Source organism: Lonchura striata, chromosome 8, assembly GCF_046129695.1.
Source record: "Lonchura striata isolate bLonStr1 chromosome 8, bLonStr1.mat, whole genome shotgun sequence".
NCBI lineage: Eukaryota > Metazoa > Chordata > Aves > Passeriformes > Estrildidae > Lonchura > Lonchura striata.
The window spans coordinates 6,130,066-6,147,964 of record NC_134610.1 but is presented as its reverse complement, the minus strand read 5'-3'; the positions used below and the strand labels follow the sequence as shown (position 1 = coordinate 6,147,964).

General features: G+C 40.6%; 1 protein-coding gene across 1 annotated transcript in view; it reads left to right on the top strand.

Moving 5' to 3' along the window:
* The window catches only part of THSD7B (thrombospondin type 1 domain containing 7B), a 296,014-nt gene that overhangs the window by 206,095 nt on the left and 72,020 nt on the right, over positions 1-17,899 (top strand). The window contains exon 16 of the mRNA XM_077784906.1: positions 13,579-13,757. Coding sequence (XP_077641032.1) covers positions 13,579-13,757 — 179 coding nt within the window. The remainder of the gene's footprint in view (positions 1-13,578; positions 13,758-17,899) is intronic.

Genomic DNA, 17,899 nt, shown 5'->3' with positions numbered 1-17,899 from the left:
CCTTTCCCCCACATTACCTTTTCTCCTGCAAAAAGGGAGCTGCTGGGTTTTGGAAGGTGGATTTGCCTGTGGCATGTCTTGCTCTTTGGAGAAACTCAGGGGGTTTGTCACTGTTAAAAAAGTGGAGGTTGTCTATGCGTGGGGCTTTTCTAAATAACCTTGAAGCCTGTTTTCTGTCAGTGATATTTATGTGGCATTTTTAATGGTCTGGCTTCTCTTAGGGAGGTAGTAGGGAGTGGTAGCTCCAGGGGAATATTGTTCACTTTCTTGTCTTCAGCTTTTTATGTGAGCAAAATTGATTGTGGCACTGCCCTGGCACAGGGCCCACGTCAGAGGTAGAGGGCTGGTCAGTGACTTTGGGCATAGACTGACTAAAAATGGGCAGAAGCTCCACAGGCTCCACTTCCATCACCTGGGACCTGCTTTCCAAGGTTACATGAAGACAAGTCTAATATTTATGGTCTCTGGAGCTGGGAACTTTCAAAATGCACTTCTGAACACCTTATTGAATTAGTGATAGAAACAAATCATTATCCAATTAATAATAAGCAGAATACTTTTCAACCATAATGGAGAAGAGCAATTTACAGAAGCATGAAGAATTGCTAAGCCCTGAGAAATTATTCATGACAGTGGTTTTTTTAAGCAGCTCAGTTTGTCTTGCTCACCATTGGTATTAGGTGACCTTTTAACATTTGCTGGCTGGCCATGATTATGGCTAATTAATCCATTGTCCTATGTATTGAATGCCAATCACTGTGATATCTGGGCATTGTTCTTGTATTATGAGGTGGGGATTAGCAGGTTCCTCTTTTACTCCTTTCAGGTCTTCTGACTTCTCTTTGTTTCCTGCTCTTTTCCTTCCTTTCTCTTGAACCAGAACAGAAATGAGAAGTTTTAAGACTTAGACCTCAGTTCTTTGAGGGGTCCTTTTGAAGAACTGCAAAATGTAGGGAGAGGTAGGGGATGTAAATTTGGCCTCAAGAGTAGGAGTAAAATTGTCCAAGATTTGGTAAAGTCCCGAGTACATGGTGTAAGACAACAAAAATGGCATAGAACAGAATATGTGTTTGTAGCTTTTCTGCAGAGCAAACTCTAGGCTTGTGCCTTCTTTCTGCAGTGATTTTCATTTTCCCTGACTGAAACCTTGTGAACTTGGTCTCAAGTAAGGTTTATTTCCCTTGGTCAGTGTGACCTATTATGTGAGAGTATCAAAATTGTCAAGTGAATGTATAGTTCACTTGAGTCTGGTGTAGAAATAAATTGCTCAGAAGGGTTCTGTTTCTAAGGCCCTGCTCTGATGCTGACTTTTTGGAGTGATTCTGCATTTGCAGCTTGGAGGGCGAGGGGGGAACCTAAATAAAAACCCAATTCAAATTGTACATCTGTGTTACCTACAAGTTTAGACTCCAACTGTCCTAAGCCTATTATCTGCAAATATATTAACCCTATAAGTGTGCCTGGAGGAAGAGACCTCTGCCCTGACCCACCAGAGCTGAGCAAGCCTGGTGTCAACAGTTTGGGTCAGCTGCAGTGGGCATGCTGATCACCACTGGCTGATTTACCCATCCTTACTGCTATTTAATTGTGTATTAGCTCATGGTCATTAGGTATGACAAGCTTAAAAATACAAATCGCAGGCTTTTCTGAATCTTACTCCTTTCTATGCCAAATCTTTTCTCCAGGAAGAAAGTACACTTTTTTTTTTTTTTAATGGCTGGCTTTTTTGATAAACTGCTTTATTTTGGTGGTGTCACCTTCTTCCTCGATCACCCATTCAATAAGCTTGAGAAATGAGTGATTTGCACTTTCCAGTGGAGCTAGTGATTTTCTCTCTGGTTTGGTTCACCCTTTTTTTCTTTCATTAATTTGGAAATGCATCTCTGAAATCATGGATGGAGGTAACTACCTCCAACTACATTACAAAATTATAATTGGTAGTTTGCCTCAATTTTCCTTCCTGTCAGAAGACTTCATATATTGTGCTTAGCTCACTCCTAGTTCAGAAGGTCTTCATTTTCTAACTGGGTCTGGAGCATCCTCTTTGGCCATGGAATTGTCCTTTTAATTGCAGTTCATCCGCTTCTCAATCTGCCATCTGAGCTGCTCATACTATTTTTGAATTTCCATCTCCTTTGTTTTGAACGATTTCCCGTTGTCCCTTTGCCTCCCTTTCTTGTGTGCAATGCCAACAGGGTTTTTTTAATCTTAGAGGAACATAGGGTGCCTCATCTGTTCCAAATCAAAGCTGGAGATTTCTGTGCACTTGCATGGAGGTTCTGCTTTTGATCCGACGGGCAATTTATGGAAGGCAGGAGTTTATGAAGAGTGCTTATCCTATTCAAATTCTGCTGTGCTCACAACAACAGGAACCTGGAAGAAAAAGACACCACAGACAAATAGATCCTGGTTTTAAATCACACGGTGCTTAGCTGTGACCTGCACTCACCTTAAAAAGCTTTAATTATCTCTGAATTTATGAAGGGCACAGCAGGGATGCTCAAACACCTCCTTATTCAATAGTGCAGTGTCTCCTTCTGTGAGCTCCAGTTGCTGGTGGACAAACTCATCCTAAAATGAAAAGGCTGGGATTGACTCCCCCCATTTTAGGAGAAAATTAGCTCTTTTCAGGTAGTTTGTAACCCCTAGATTTTAATAAGCATTCTGCAAATTTGTATTTGTGTAGCTCAAAAAGCTACAGAACCTAGTGGTTAAAGGAATATGAATCAGGTGTGTCCTGATCTGAAAGCAAACTTGCTGCTCCTACAAGGTTTTGGGGGAAAAATAAAAAAAAAAGGGTTGAAAATGCAAGATTGAATAGATGCTTGTGTATTTTTGGAAGTGTATAAAATTCAGTAATTACTGTGGTATAAATTTTTGTACATTTAGTAAATTTTATTTTGAAGAGTGAAATTGTAGAAATCCCTGATTTTGAAAACCTTCAGAAATAGAAACTTTTCTGAACAGACGTTTCCCTGTGTTTTTGAAAATATTCCAAAGTTTAATTTCATTCTTAGTCTGAGTGACATTTTATATTGAAATTTCAGTTTCTAGTACAACCTGTTGATTTCAGAACCCAGCTAGGCTCTCTGTAATCACTTCCCAGAGATAATACAGACATCCCTGTTTTATCAACACTGCAGCACAAATCCAAAACACAGCCCCATACCAGAAACTGTGAAGAAAATTAACTCTATCCCAGCCAAAACTGTCACAGTCTTTCTCTGTGGCCTTTTTATTACATGACTGGATTTTATTAATGGCTGTATTGCTACTGTAAAGCTTTTCAAACACTGCTCAAGGAAGAAGTTTCAGATAAAAATTCACCTTATTTTCTGTCTATCCCATCCCCTGACATGGGAATTAAGTTTGGATCACAGGACTGTCCTGCCCTCAAGACCCCACTTCAGGACTCTCTGAAGCCACTGCCACCTTTGACTGTTTTCTACTCTCTCACAGCTAAATAGCTTCTAAATGTAGTCTGAAATCCGGGCTGGGTTCTGCTTGGACTCTCTTCTGACATTCCTACATGTCTCCTTGGGGGTATGGTGACACTTTTAATTACAGCTGTGGCTGCCAGGAGAGCTGTAACACAGACACAGAGCCTGGGAAGGACCTGGCCTCCATTTCTTGTTTGACTACAGCATTTTTACATATTGCTACCATAACAGTACTCAAAGAATGATTATTTATTTGTTATATTTTCCTCTTTTTTTTTTTTTTTTTGGTTGTTTATTTTTTTTTTTTTCAAAATCTGTTCACCATAAGAAAATTTGGCCACGCTTATTCCTTTATGGATGTTAAAAGACTTATCAAATGAAGTTGGATCACAGGACAACTGTTCAGACATTGAGTTCTCTGTGTTTTCCTGGCAACAGAATCAAAGATAAACAGCCATCAAAAAAGTTATTTCTGAATGGGTCAAACTGGCTATCAAAGAAGCATATTTAAAGTAAGGTAAGACGTCCCCTGAGGCATTAGTACACAGAAATGCACATTCTTCTAGGTCTTTATCTTCTAAGAAAAAGGAAGCATGCATCTTAAGAAAAAATATTTAGAGACTTGGCTTTTGGAGCAGCATCCTCTGTAAGTGCTGCATTTAGTCAGAGTGATGTCTGTTGTTACTCTTGGCTCTAAATACACATCTTTATTGTTTATCTTCTTGCCCAAATTTCTTTTATGCTTTTTGCTGCATTCCATAAAATGACCCCTTTGAAGAAGTGGCAGTGCTAGACTTTATGAAGGAATGGCTCCTAACTGACCTCAAACAGACTTTCTCATGTTTGGCATTCACCATCAGCTGCCTCTTGCTGGACCACCTCTGCCCACCCTTGCTCATGTCCATCCCTTTTGTTTCTGTTGTTAGGCTCAGGGGATCTTCTGTTTTGTGGGTTTTTTACAGCTTGATTAAAGCTCTTGCATGGGACTCGGGAATGTTTTTAGTGCAGAAATTGTAACTCAGTGTAGGAATAGTCCGTGGGAGCTTCAGGAGGGCTGTGATAGCAGGTTAATGCACTGGCTGATCTTCTGCCCTGATTTCTGCAGCAGGCTGGGGAAAGAGAATTTCCTTGAAATGTGGCCCGTCTCTTTGGCCTTAATAACACATTTGTCACAAATACAGCCTGTTATGAAGCAAGGCTCTAATAAAATGTACCATACAAAGATAGGCTTAGAATTAACATTTTTCTCTCCCTACATGTCATTCCATTTAATATGCTATATTGGAAGTATGAAGAAATATTTAGCCTAATCCTGCTCATGAATTACATATTCTAGTCCTAAGACCTCTGTACTTCTACTGCTCATGGAGAGCTTCATCATCCCTCTGAGATGTGTGGCTGCACTGGGAAGTGACATGGTAGTAGTTCACAGGATTCCTCTCATGTCTTATATGGGGTTTTTTTCAGTGTTTTTTAACCTTTTTGCCTTTTATGCAGCTCTGATGAGCAGGAGTTTTATGCAAATAAATAGATGACAAATAATTTTTGAGTGGAGAGTGACAATTCCATATCTTTACCACTGCTGGGGAGCCCTTTGGCAGCTGGACGTAGTAGGTGCTGTACTATAAGGGCATTAAAGGGTTAAATGTCTGATGCATTCTGAAGATTTTCAGAAGCAACTTAATTAAAATTAAACTTAAACTTCAGCTCAGTCTGTTCTAAGGATTATCCCTGTGATACTGATGAATAGTAGAGAATTTATCCTACTTTAGTCTGTTCGTGGGCCTGAAATACACTTTAATAGCTCGCTGTCCTCCAAGGTTTGCAAATGAGGATGGTGTAAATTAAATTACTCAGAGGCTGGTTTGCAAATCTTCGAATATCCCTCAGTGCAGACAGATATTCCCACTGTGAAATCTTGGCTCTCATTTGTATTTGGTAACATGGGGGAGTGACCACTAAAAATAGTGTTATTTAACAGAATTGCATTGCCTTCTGCTTCTGAATTCACTGAAGTCCTCCAGCACAGGAGATTGAACTGCACAACCAGAGAGCTCAAAGTCACACTGCAAAATTGAAGCAAAAGTCCATCAGAAATTCAGTACATCAATACTCTGTGCTGGGGCCTGCTAGTGTCACAAAAACGTCCTGTTTCCCTCTCAAGGTTTTCCATCATATAAATGAGTCACTGCTCTCCCCGTGCCTGAGCTGTGGAGAACCAGGACTGTTCCCTCCTGCAAAACAGAGGTTTTGTCAGATGTTTTTTATAGTACAGCTTTATTCAAGGAGGTCAGATACTTCTGCAGCAAGGTGACCTCTAATAGGTGGAGTGAAACTCCTTATTCAAGCAGATGGGACCTGGCAGCAACTACCTGGATTTTGGGAAAACACTCATGGATCTTCCTGGTGCAGGTAATGGTTAGTGGCATCCCTAAACCAGCACCTCTGTAATTAAAGTGTGCAGCTGGGCTTCTCATTTAGTGTTGATGGGGGAAGGAATTGAGGCAGAGTATTGATTTTAATGTATTGATTTGGGGGTCACTGTGTCACTCACCTCCTGTGGCAGGGAGGGGTCACTGTGTCATTCACCTCCTGTGGCACTGGGGAGGGGGCTGTGGAGGTCACAGCTGGCTCACAACCTTCCCCTGCCTTTCCAGTGCCTGTGTGTCCTGCTTGTGAACAAAGACCCTCGAGTCTGTAAATTAATGAACTAGGAATGTACATTTAAATATATTTTTTTTTCATGCTGCTGTGAGCCCTCTTGATAATATTAATTGCACACTGATCTAATTAGTGTTCCTGTCTTCTGCAGAGTCATCTGCTGGTTTATTTTGTCTGAAATAAAAGCAATATTGTAATGCAGAATACATGCTAATTATCAGGATGCAGGGAGGAGATGCATCAGTGTGTCCCATTCTGTCAAATAAAAGCCATAATGTTGTCCAAGGCAAGTTGTCTTGTTGTCAAGCAAATGAGGCTTGTCTGTGTCTTGGGGTCACAGCTTGGCAGCAGAAATGAGGTGGCATATTGTGTTGACAGTGCCCAATGTCATGGCTTCAGAAACTGGCAGAAAGATGCTCTCCACAGAAGGCCCCAAAGTCTGAAATTGAGTTTCTTAGTGTGCTCCAGCAGAGCCTGAAACCATTGACCTTCAGGACAGACGTGATTTACTGAGGGGGCTAGATACTTGCAGTGACATTTGGTGGCAGCTTTCTCCCACTGATGGACCCTTGACTCTGGAAGATTCTTCCTGCCTGGTCCAAATTGCCCAAGTCTGTATTGATCTTCAGAGCACTCTGCAGTGCACATCTATTTTCAGAGCTGCTGTGCCATCAGGCCTCTGAGAGAAGTCAGGTGTAGGAGAAAAGGGGATTTGATGGTCTGTGCACAGTTTGTGTTCAGCTTTAAAAAAAGTCTTGTTTTCTTGCATAAATACAATAATAACAATGGAAAATAAGCACAGTTTTGGGTATGTTTTAAAAAGATGCTTGTACTATTAATTGAGTAGCCTGAAAAAAAATGGTAAACAATCCATAATAAAATACAGTGGGCTGAGTCTTTTTCCTGATCTATAGAGGATTCCAAAACTGCTAAGAAAAAAAAAAAAAAAAAGCTACTCTGTTTTATTTGAAGAAAACAGATGATTTTCCCAGTGGCAGAGTGATGAGCAAAGTATACAGAAAACCACAGCTGAGCTACTCCCCTAACTGCTATTGATCCCAGTGGATGGGTTTTTATTTGAGTAAGGACTTTGTTAAGATGTCAGAGCTCCCAAGCAGCCAGGCCAGCCCTTCCCCATGGGAGAGCAGCCCTGGGAAGAGGGAGCATCATTCCCACAGTTGGTTTTGGAGCCTGGACAGACTTGTGCAGTGCATTTCTGCCCTCCTGCATCACATGTTCCCTGTGAGATGAATGTACACTCTGAAGTTCTATTTATTTGCTCTATTTATTTGCACTCAGAAGGCAGCAGACGAGACTCCTTCTCTGGGAGAGCTCTCAGCTTGTTCTGCAATCTGTTACAAGGAAAGTGCTAATTAATGAAGATTTCCTTATTGAGTTAAAAGATTAAATATATCAACTACCAGGGCTTGTATCTAATGCCAAGCTTGGAAGTTCTTTAAGGAAGAAAACTGTAATGCAGAATCAAAAGAAATTAGAAATCATAATGCAAAGTCAGCATCAACTCAACTGCCTCCTCGGGATTTATAGAGACTGTGAAATTGAGCAATAAAACCAACCTTTGGATGAATTTCAATAACAATAATGTTGAGTTAAACTTACCAGCCTTTTTTACAAGTCCTCTCTGGTCTATTTAGAATCTCTAATCAGTCTGCTATGAGATAACGTGAGCGTGTGCATCTTTTGTTGAGCAAGTAGGAATGAATTAGCTAAGGGTCCCTTATTTGAGCCTTGGAAAATATTTGATGTGGAAGTTATTTTTGCTGGGTTTTTTGGCTGTGCATTTACTGAATGTAAATTAGATTATCTCCTAAATTTCTCAGCAAACTAATAATGTGTAAAATCTCTCAAATCCTTGTGTACTGTAAAAAAAAGAAGATTAAACATTTGTTCTGTGGCAAGATTAAATCCTTTTCAGCTGCAACTCAGGTTTTTAGCAACTTAAGTCTCCCAGACTTACTATGCTTAGTTCCCTTCAGTTAATAATTTTCTCCCTTGAAGCTGGATTTAGATTTTGAGCGGGGATTATTTGGGACGAGGTGCTCCTCTTGCAGCTCACAAGCTTCTGGAGCTTTTGTTTGTGCCATGTGGCCCATGGCCAGTGGCTGCCTTATTCTTGGCACACTGGGAAAAGCCTCAGCCATAGAACTATGATCACCTGGTGGAGTATATTCTCTGAGCTGCAGTCTGTATTCCATGCTGAGTTTTAACCTGAGGGTAAAGCAAGAGATTTGTCTTGCAGGAGATCCCAGAGCTTCAGCTGAGCAGAATTTGGCCCACCAAATATTGTGGTCCACCAGGTCTCCTTTATAAAGTCTTTAGCTATTAAATTTTTAGCACTGCTTGGATTTACTGGTGTTATTTTATGATATTTCACAGTCAGTAATCAAGTGCATGTGAATATTAATTGCAGAATGAATCAATTTTTTTCCCCTCTACCTTTGGTCTGTGTAATTAGAAACATTTCTCCTGTGTCACTGTCCACTCTGCTGCTCCCTGGTTTGTTAAAGGGTGATCTCTCCTGTCCCACAGACTCCAAGGGAAATTAGCAGTGTTATTACCAGTGGCAGCTGTGGTGATGCACAGAATTGTCCCTCTCACAGTAATGACCTTGAGTTTTATGAAGCACCTCAAGGTTTACTAACAAGGGTAGAACTGCTAGAAGTTTGTTAATTGAAACCATGAAATATGTTAAGAGAGGACACAAATGAGTTTAAAGCCAATTCAATTAGAGGTGCATCTGTTTCCAAAGCTGCTGGAGAAATGTTTATTTTCACACCACTTTTAACCAGCCTCCTGGAATGCTGCTGGCACTGTTGTTTAACGCTGAGTGCAGACCTTGCACCCACAGAAAATTTGTCTTTTGGAAATGCAGCAGTCAGGTGGAAGCATCCCTGATGTTTGCTTGTAAACCCACTGATGTCCTTCTTCTCCCAGCACAACTCCCCCAGCCCATCACCCAGCTGCCTTCTCTTGCCTTGGCTCTGTGGGGTGGCACAGCAAAAGTGGGACAATAGAAGTTTTTGCCCCACGTATTTTTGCCTCTCTGACCCTGGCACAGGGGGCCCAGAGTAGCTGTGGCTGCCCCATCCCTGGAAGTGCCCAAGACCAGGTTGGACAGGGCTTGGAGCAGCCTGGGACAGTGGAAGGTTCCTGCCCATGGCAGGGGGGTGGAATAAGATGAGCTTTGAGGTCCCTTCCAACCCAAACCTTCTGTGGTTCCATGACAGCCACCAGACCGTGGTCCTCACTTTATCCACCTGCTGGTGCTTTGTCTCTGGGCTGCACAGGAGAATTGAGGTGAGCCAGGGCTGCTACACTGTGTGTCTGAACCTTCCCAGGACATCCTGTGTCATCTGTGGGTGCTTTGTTTATTAGGGATGCTTTAGAGGCTCCATTTGTGGCTTGTTGAGCAACAAGCACACTTGTTAATGAATAAATCATAGTAAAATGGGCTGTGCAGCCTAGGTAAATGTATTTGTTCATCCCAGTACATTGACAATGTCTCAGTAGAAAAACAATAGCACTTAAATGTAGAAAAGGCTTATTTGGTCATCCAGATCAATTTTTCCTGCCAATTCCCAGTAGCATGTTTCAAAGTGCCCACTTAAATAACCTGGTGTGACATCTGTGTGTGCAGCTCCAGCTCTGTGGTGTTCAGGAGCCTGCTGTTGGCCCAGGTAGAACAGAGGCTCTCATCTGCTCTCTCTGAATTAAATGAGCTTTATTTTAACAGTGTTTGAGATTTTGAGGAATAGTAATAGTAATAATAATTTTAAAAAGGGGGTTAAAGGAAGCTTAAAATAATTAATAGTAATTTTTAAAAGGAGGTTAAAGGAAGCTTCAGTAAATAATCTAAGAATACACGGGAAGCAGGCTGAACACAACTGGGAAGTAGAGAACATCTTTTTCTGTGGAAGGTTTTGGACCAAACAATAACAATTGTTTGATACCAGGTTTTACAGAGGGGGAAAAAATGAGGGATGTGATGGATGAGTGGGAGATGTAAGGATGACACTGACAAAACCAGCTGTGTAAACTCAGCCTTGAGTTGGTCTCCCAAGCTGAGCAACAGTAGCCCAGAAATGTTATTTACTTTATTCATATTTTGTTATGGTAAGGATATTTCTCTGGCTAGTGGCTTGAATGTAGAATTCTTTATTAATGGATTTTAATAGCACATTGGCCTTGGGGTTTTTGTTTGTTTAGTATTGTGCATCATGCCAAAGCTACAAGTTTTCTAGGCATGCCAAAACTAGGATTACTGTGAGTATTTTTAGTCCCCTGACAACAGCAACTTATTGCTTGGCTCCTACTGAAAAAAAATAACCTGATCTCACAGGCAATGGATAAGCTGAGTACAATGTTATTTACTACTCATCATAAAAAGATAGCCATAAAGGCATTCTCTGTCTGAGCAGAGCGGGCACATCACAGGAACTATTTTGGAGGAAAATTTTGGTTGAATGAAATCTTTGCTCTATGAATAAATACCTTAGTGTAGGATTAACCTAAGTGGTTGATAGAAGAGTAATGGCAGTCTGTGAGGAGAGCTTGAAGGAAAGTTATGTTCCCATCTTGATTTTGTAGCATTGCTCAGTATGGAGAATCAGCTTCCTCTGGGCAATATGGAAGTGTAGGGCTCTCTAGCTGGCCAGTATTTGATTATATTTGATGTAATTAAGAAATATGGGTGAGGAAACTCAAAGAGGAATGAGCAGCCTCTTAACAATGGGATGTCTTTGGAAATTCTGTGGTTGAGGGATCACAGCACTTCCTGGGGATGGAATACAGCAGGTTCTTCAGTCTTCACAGGAAAGGACCTTTTAAAGGTCACCATGTGAACCCAGTGAGCTACACCAGGTTGCTCCAAACCCCATCCAGCCTGTCATTGAACACTTCAGGGATGGGGCATCCACAGGGTCTCTGGGCAACCTGTGCCATCATTCTGCCATGTTCATTGTAAAATCATCTTTCTTGTATATAAGAAAGATTGTTTATTGTAACTTTTCCTTTATCTTACTTATTTTTTTGGTAGTTTATATCTTCTTTTGTCTTATATTTCTTTCTATTATAGACCTAGATCTTGAGCTGCCTAAAGACTTAGCCCATTTTACCTTCTCTGATAAGTTGATAACCCCTCTGACTAATCCTACTTTGAAACAAGGCACTTTCTTTGTTTCTGTTGAGAGTTAATTACCCAGGCTGTCACACAGCCCAAGGAAAGATGATATTTCATGTGATGGTGGAACAGAACTCTTTGGAGAACTGCCTAAGAAATGCTTCTCATAAATCTATCATGAGAAAATTTCTTTTGCTTATCATAATGTATTATGAATTGCTTTGAGTGGCAACCTGAGCAGATGGAACAGATTATCAGTGGGATATTTAAGAGTTTTATTTGGGGGAAAAAAGTGAGTCTGTTTTAGAAATATTTGTATATGTGTGTGCATGGATGTCATCTCACTGAGGTGAGCATACAAAGTTGAAATACCTCAGACATTCCAATATCACTGGAATGGGTTCAGTCAGAAATAATGAAGATACCAAATTCCAGCAGCTTTGGAGCTTCAAATGAAGAGGCAGCACAACAGAGAGAGATCAGAGGCAGCAAAGCAAACCAGAGCATGCTCTGGGCTCGGGGCTGCAGCTCTGGGGAAGAGTTACAGCAGGAGTTAGGTGGGGAATGATTGCAGCTGTCAGGCTGCGGGGTGGCCGCCGTAAAGAAACAGCAGCAGCAGCATCACAGGGAATCAGGAGAGGAGAATTAGAGCAGCACTGAGCTGAAGGAGCTGTTGCTGCTGCTGTTCTTTAAGGCACTGTTTACAAAAGCAACATCAGTATTTCTTGTACCTCTAGAAGGAAGATCTTTTCCAGCAGATGGATGCCTAAATAAACCTGAAACCTTTATTGATGCTGATTTCAGCGTGAAGAGCAGGAGGAAGGCAGTGAATTGCTGCTGTGGGTTGATGCCCAGGCTGTAACACAGTTCTGGTTCAGAGTGAGCAGCAGGCTTGGGCATAGTTCAGCCAGTAAATCCAGCTCTGAACCAGAATAATCTCCGTGCCTCAGCCTTGGGGTTTCATGGTTGCCTGGGGCTGTTGTCTGGGGATTTTGGACAGCAGCTGCTTCTGGGTTGAGTTTTGTTGCTTGGGTGTTTTTTCCTCTCTGTGCTGCAGTGACTGTCACCTGGGTAGACGGGGGAAACCCTTCCTAAAAGAGTCACGAAATGAGTTAATTTGGTATTCTGTAGGTGAGGAATCAAGAGAGAGTGTTTGCATGATGAAAACCAAACAGAAATAAAGGGCATAAAAATGAGAAACATCAGAACAGTGGTAGGGATGAAGTTCAGTTATTTCCATAACCATCATTGCCAGAGCTGTCAGAGGGATGAAGCTGCCTCTAATAAAGGCTGATCTGAGCAGCCACTGGCTTTCATGATCTAACATGAAATCTCTTTTTTGTTTAAATTAAAATAATACATACAGACATGACAAGCAGATAATAGGAATCTGGGGAGAATGAATGCAGCATGGTAAGTAGGAAGGTGCAGGAATTATTCTACACTGCCAACCCAAGTCTGGTGCCACTAATTCCCTGGAGACCCCCAGGGTTTGGCCACCCTCTACTGCAGTTCTGCACACCAAGATCTCCACAGCCACTGCTGGGCTCTGCAAAGTCTCTCTTCCCATATGCCAGCTCTTATAACAGCTGTGGGGTTGTGCCTTTCTGGAGGAACCTGTTGGGTTTTAATTCATGAGGTGCTGGTCCTGCAGATGTCTGGTGTTGTGATTTTAAGAGATGTGATCTTGTGAGGCCTTTCATGTCAAACTAGCTTAAAGTAAAAGTAAAGCTTTAAAATGCCATTTTTGAAACCCAGAAAAAGCATTTGGAAAGAGGTGTAAAGAGAACTTGTGAGGTGTGGGAAGCAGATTTCATCTGCTTCTCCCAAGAATAAATCCCACACTGCTCCAGCTGGCAGGCAGGTCCCTCACACATCTGATGGGAGCTGCCAAGAGAAGAGCTCTGTTGCCTCCCCCATCCTGTGGTTCTCTCTGCTGGGGAGAGAGCCTGTATCTTTCTCCTGCCTGTGCCAGCTCTGGAGATAGCCAGTGTAATGCAGAAGGATTTATCCTTCCAGAATTTGTCCTGGCCATAGTCTAATAAGGAAGGTAATTACCTCATGTTGCTGACCATCAGCTTCACAACAGGTACTTTTGCCAGTGTGTGTCCTTTGCATCATTCCTTTTTATCTTTGGACTAAACCAAGTAGAAATTAATTTTAATCACTGCTGTTCTTCACAAATAATGCCATAACCTCACGTAGGATGGTGTTATCAGTCTGCCAAATGCCTTTTCCTTAAGAAGTTCTTGTTTTGTGTTGGTTGCACAGGTCATATCAGAGGATGGGAGTTCGTCGACTGCGGTGATTAAAACCTGTCTTAAATCTTTGGTTTAGGTTACATTGAAGAGCCTTGCACGGTCCCGTGCCCGTTTGATTGCAAATTAAGCGATTGGTCCAGTTGGTCTCCTTGCAGCTCTTCCTGTGGCCCGGGGGTGAGAGTCCGATCCAAGTGGCTCAAGGAGAAGCCCTACAATGGAGGTCGTCCCTGCCCCAAGCTGGACCTCAGGAATCAGGTGAGCCACGTTCCCAGAGCCGACAGAAACCTCTGGGCTGTGTTTGGAGTCGGGATCCAAAGTTACTGTGCTGCTGAAGAAGGTAAAGCTAGGAGTTATCTCTGGCACCACACCTTGGGTCACGGTCTGTAGGCAATCCTTGACCCTGTTGAGGCCTGAGGGAGGAATGCTCACATATCAGCAGAATTTGACCTGAAACACCCTATTTCTTATATGAAGAAATTGTTATCTCCCAGAGCACAGGAAGCCCTGGAGTAATAATCCCACCTGGACAGCATGTAGACATCAGAGAACTCGGATGTCATGGATATTTTAAAAACTTTTTAATTCTTTCTGAGACTGGTTGCTGTAGAAACATTTGTTAAATAAAAATTGCTATTTTTAGCAACATTTCCCTTCAACACAGCACAGGTTCCCTTGAACATTAATCTCTGTATATTCAATATTGAAGTATCCTATCAGAGGAAAATAATCTTTAAATTACTACTCTTAAAGGAAGATCACCATCTATTTAAATGCTACTTAATGCTATATGCATTTCTGCAAAGTGCATCGTGATTTCCTACATTTGCTGATTAATTCTCTAGCTCTAATTAACACTGATGAAGTACTGTTTAGTTTTGTCTGCCCTATATTTCAAATTCAGCCATGAAAATTAATTAATAGGACAGAAACAGTCATGCTGAATGAACTTCATATATATGTTATAAGGAATATGAATATGTATATGTATAAAATATGTGACATGAAGAAGTACTTCAGTGGTATCATATGAAGATTTATTTGGTAGGTGCTGGAGCTGGTGGATTCAGTTGTTTTTCTGCACAACTGTTGCTGCAGCAGTCATGTCCTGGAATGCAACACCACTTCCAGCTCCTGATTATGAACTTGCCTCATTTTCCTCACAGTTAATTTTATTTACCTGTTAAGAACTTGGTAAATACTCCTTGGATTTTTTTTTCCTTCTACTTTTTCCTTATTTCTATTTGAAATTCATTGGAAGTAGGCTAACAGAAGCAGCAGGGACTACAGAAATATAAAACTGCTATAAAGTGTATGTTGTCCATAGCTCAGTGCTTTTCTTAATAGATCAGACAGATCACCAGAGAGGCAAAGTGAAATCCCACAGTAAGTGATAAGGTAACAATAAGCTGCTTTGTAATGAAAAGATACTGGGGTTTGTTACCCATAGACACAGCAGACTCCTTCCATTAATAGCAAACTTATTGCCATCATGTGTTGCTTATTCCCACACACATTAGAGTTGCCAGTTTCAAAAGCCTTTCAGAGGATATTAAAGGAAAGAAAGTGTTCAAACTTGGAAGTTATGTCTCTGTACAGTTTATTGGTGCACAGTGCTTGCAAAGTGCCACGGCTGGTATTAATATAAACGTGGTTGGTGCTTTTTGCCACTTACCAGGAGCACATGTCATGATCTAAAACCCACTGAATTCATTAGAGGCTTTCTGTTGCGGGCTGCAGTAGAAATAACATAGAATTGTGTTTCTTTAGGTTTGTGGCTTCTTGTTTTTCAAGGTGTTTTTTTGGTTGGTTGCTTTTTGGAGTTTTTGTTTCTTTCCTTGTGAGTTTTTTTAGGATAAAACAGAAGCTATTTCTAACTGATTTGGCACACAAATGGTTTGTCTTCTGATTCAGATTTCAAGGATTGAGTGCAATTCTGTAAATTTCAGAGCTTTTAGGGTAAGACGAAATGGTTGTGCTAATAAGAAAAGTGTGTATATATGTACACTTAGACATGCACACAAATGCACGTTTTGCCTGTGATTCTGTTCATTGCCTTCCTGAATGCTTCTCAATACTTTGTGAGCTTCAGAAGGAGTTTTGCTCTGCATCCACTGGGCTTGGACTTCCAGCCCAGATTTAACACACTGAGGTCCCTGGGCACGTTGCAGGATGCACAAGTTGCCTGCCCAGATGGTGAAGTAAATGAGCTGATGGCACTGCTGCTGAGCTAAACTGGACACATACCATTAATCCACTGTCAGGCAGATTGTCTGCTGCTGCTCCCTCTGCTCTGGGCAGCTTTTAAATCCTAGAGCAAAGCTCTACAGATTCATTATATATAAAAATGTGACATCTTAATTATTTTGCATAATCTGGATTAAATACCTGCACTAAATGTTGGCTTTTGTTTGGTATCAGATAGGGGAAAGCTATATAGCAGTAAAGCAGTATAGCACCATTGTGCTGAGTGTTACTTTCAGTGGCTACTGTGTTGTGTTTTGTGCATTTGATGAGATTTTAGATAACTTAGAACAAAGAATGAATCCCTCCAGGTGCTAGTAGATTTTAGTTATGATTTCCATTTGATTTTCTCCAGTATCTTTAATTATTTTGGTTTTGACTATGGCTTCTAAAGTTGGTTCTTGCTATTGCTTAATCAATTACTTTGGATAACTTTCCATTTTTCCACTGTCTTATAATTAAATCCCTCAGTCAGTTTGTGTCTATTTCTTAAAGGCAGATAATCTTTTCACCTTCTTTTTGTGCAGGGTACTGTCTATGCTTTTTGGCAGACCCCTGTATATCTTTTTAAATGCTTTTCAGGTAATTGACATAAATCTAACTATAGTGTTACTTGAAACACTATTTTAGCAATTCTTTCTTACCATTTCCCACCAAGTCTGGAGCTCTGTCAATGCAGATACTTAGTAAAGCCACTGCTTTGGACAGAGGGACAATTTGCATGATGAAAAAAATTTATTTTGTGAATATAAGTAGTTATTTCAGTCACATAAATTGCATTGTAAAAGACTGTCCCCCAAGAGTTTGTCCAGTCATTGTAGTGCAGCTTGCTTGTGTATTAAAGATAGAATATTTTAGCAGAAATTTGATTTTATACAGAAATAAGGTATTACTGTATATGATATATGAGATATAATATAATATAATATAATATAATATAATATAATATAATATAATATAATATAATATAATATAATATAATTAATGTATTATATTATTATTGTACATTTTATACAGAAATAATGGCATTAATGGAAATAGTGGTCCCATTACTGCATGATATTCCACGGAGTTTGTGCTCCTTATTCCACAGAGAGTTTGACTCTTCTGGTGTATCTTGAAACCATTCTTTTGGACGTGTTCATCTGCTTGTAGAGCCTCTCAAGCAGCCCACTCTTTTTGCAAGAGCTGTGAGAAGTAAACTCAAGAGTTAGAAGAATTAATTCAGCTTTTTTTTTGTATTTATTCCTCTCATTGTAGGCGATGGATGAGGTTGAGCCCTTCAAGATTTTATTCCAGGCTATTTTCTAATAGAGGTGCCAAAGATTTGCACAGGCTGAATGCTCATGGTATTCTGATAAAATCACTTGATTTTATATAGTCCCTGCAGCCTTAAACTCTGTCTGTTGCTGGCCTGTGAAATTAAAGGATAAATTACAATATTTGGGGGAAGAGATGACAGTATTTTAACACAGCTCCATGTAATATGCAGAATTACTTTTGCCTTTTACCTCTGTTTGAAAATGGTTGAAGAGCTGGCTAGCTACATTTTGCTCCATCTCTTAAAGAAAATGGGCTTTGCATGTAGGGGCTGTGCAGCTCTAATCTGAGGATGTGATTGCTTCTGAGCAGCCCATTGGATCAGGGGTCAGCTGGCAGATGTTCCTGGCAGTGCCATGCATGTTAAAAGAGGTGTAGCATTTACATTTTTCTATCCTTGCTCTTCTCTGAATGCACTTGCACAGCATGCAGTTGCTGTTTAATATGTACTTCTACATGATGAAAGGTTAAATATGAGTTAAGGGGGGTTTATTGCTTGAATGTTCTTTTATAGGTTTTTAGGATTACTGTGTGAAAATGCGTTTAATTTTCAAGACTCATGAATTCCGAGGATTATTTTTTTATTGATTGCTCTTATGCATATTCTTGTCAAGGTTTTCCCTCCTTCTCCTTCCTCCCCCTCTCTCCCTTAGCTAATACTGCTAAAGGACAAATATCATAGCAACTACTTTATCCTCTCTGTTTATGCTGTATATATTTAAGCAAACGTTTTTAAAGGATTGGGAGTATTTGTAATGGCAGGCATAGCAGGAGAAAAATGTAGTGTATTTAGAATGTAAACTTACTGTTTTCATTAAAATGAATATTTTATTCTT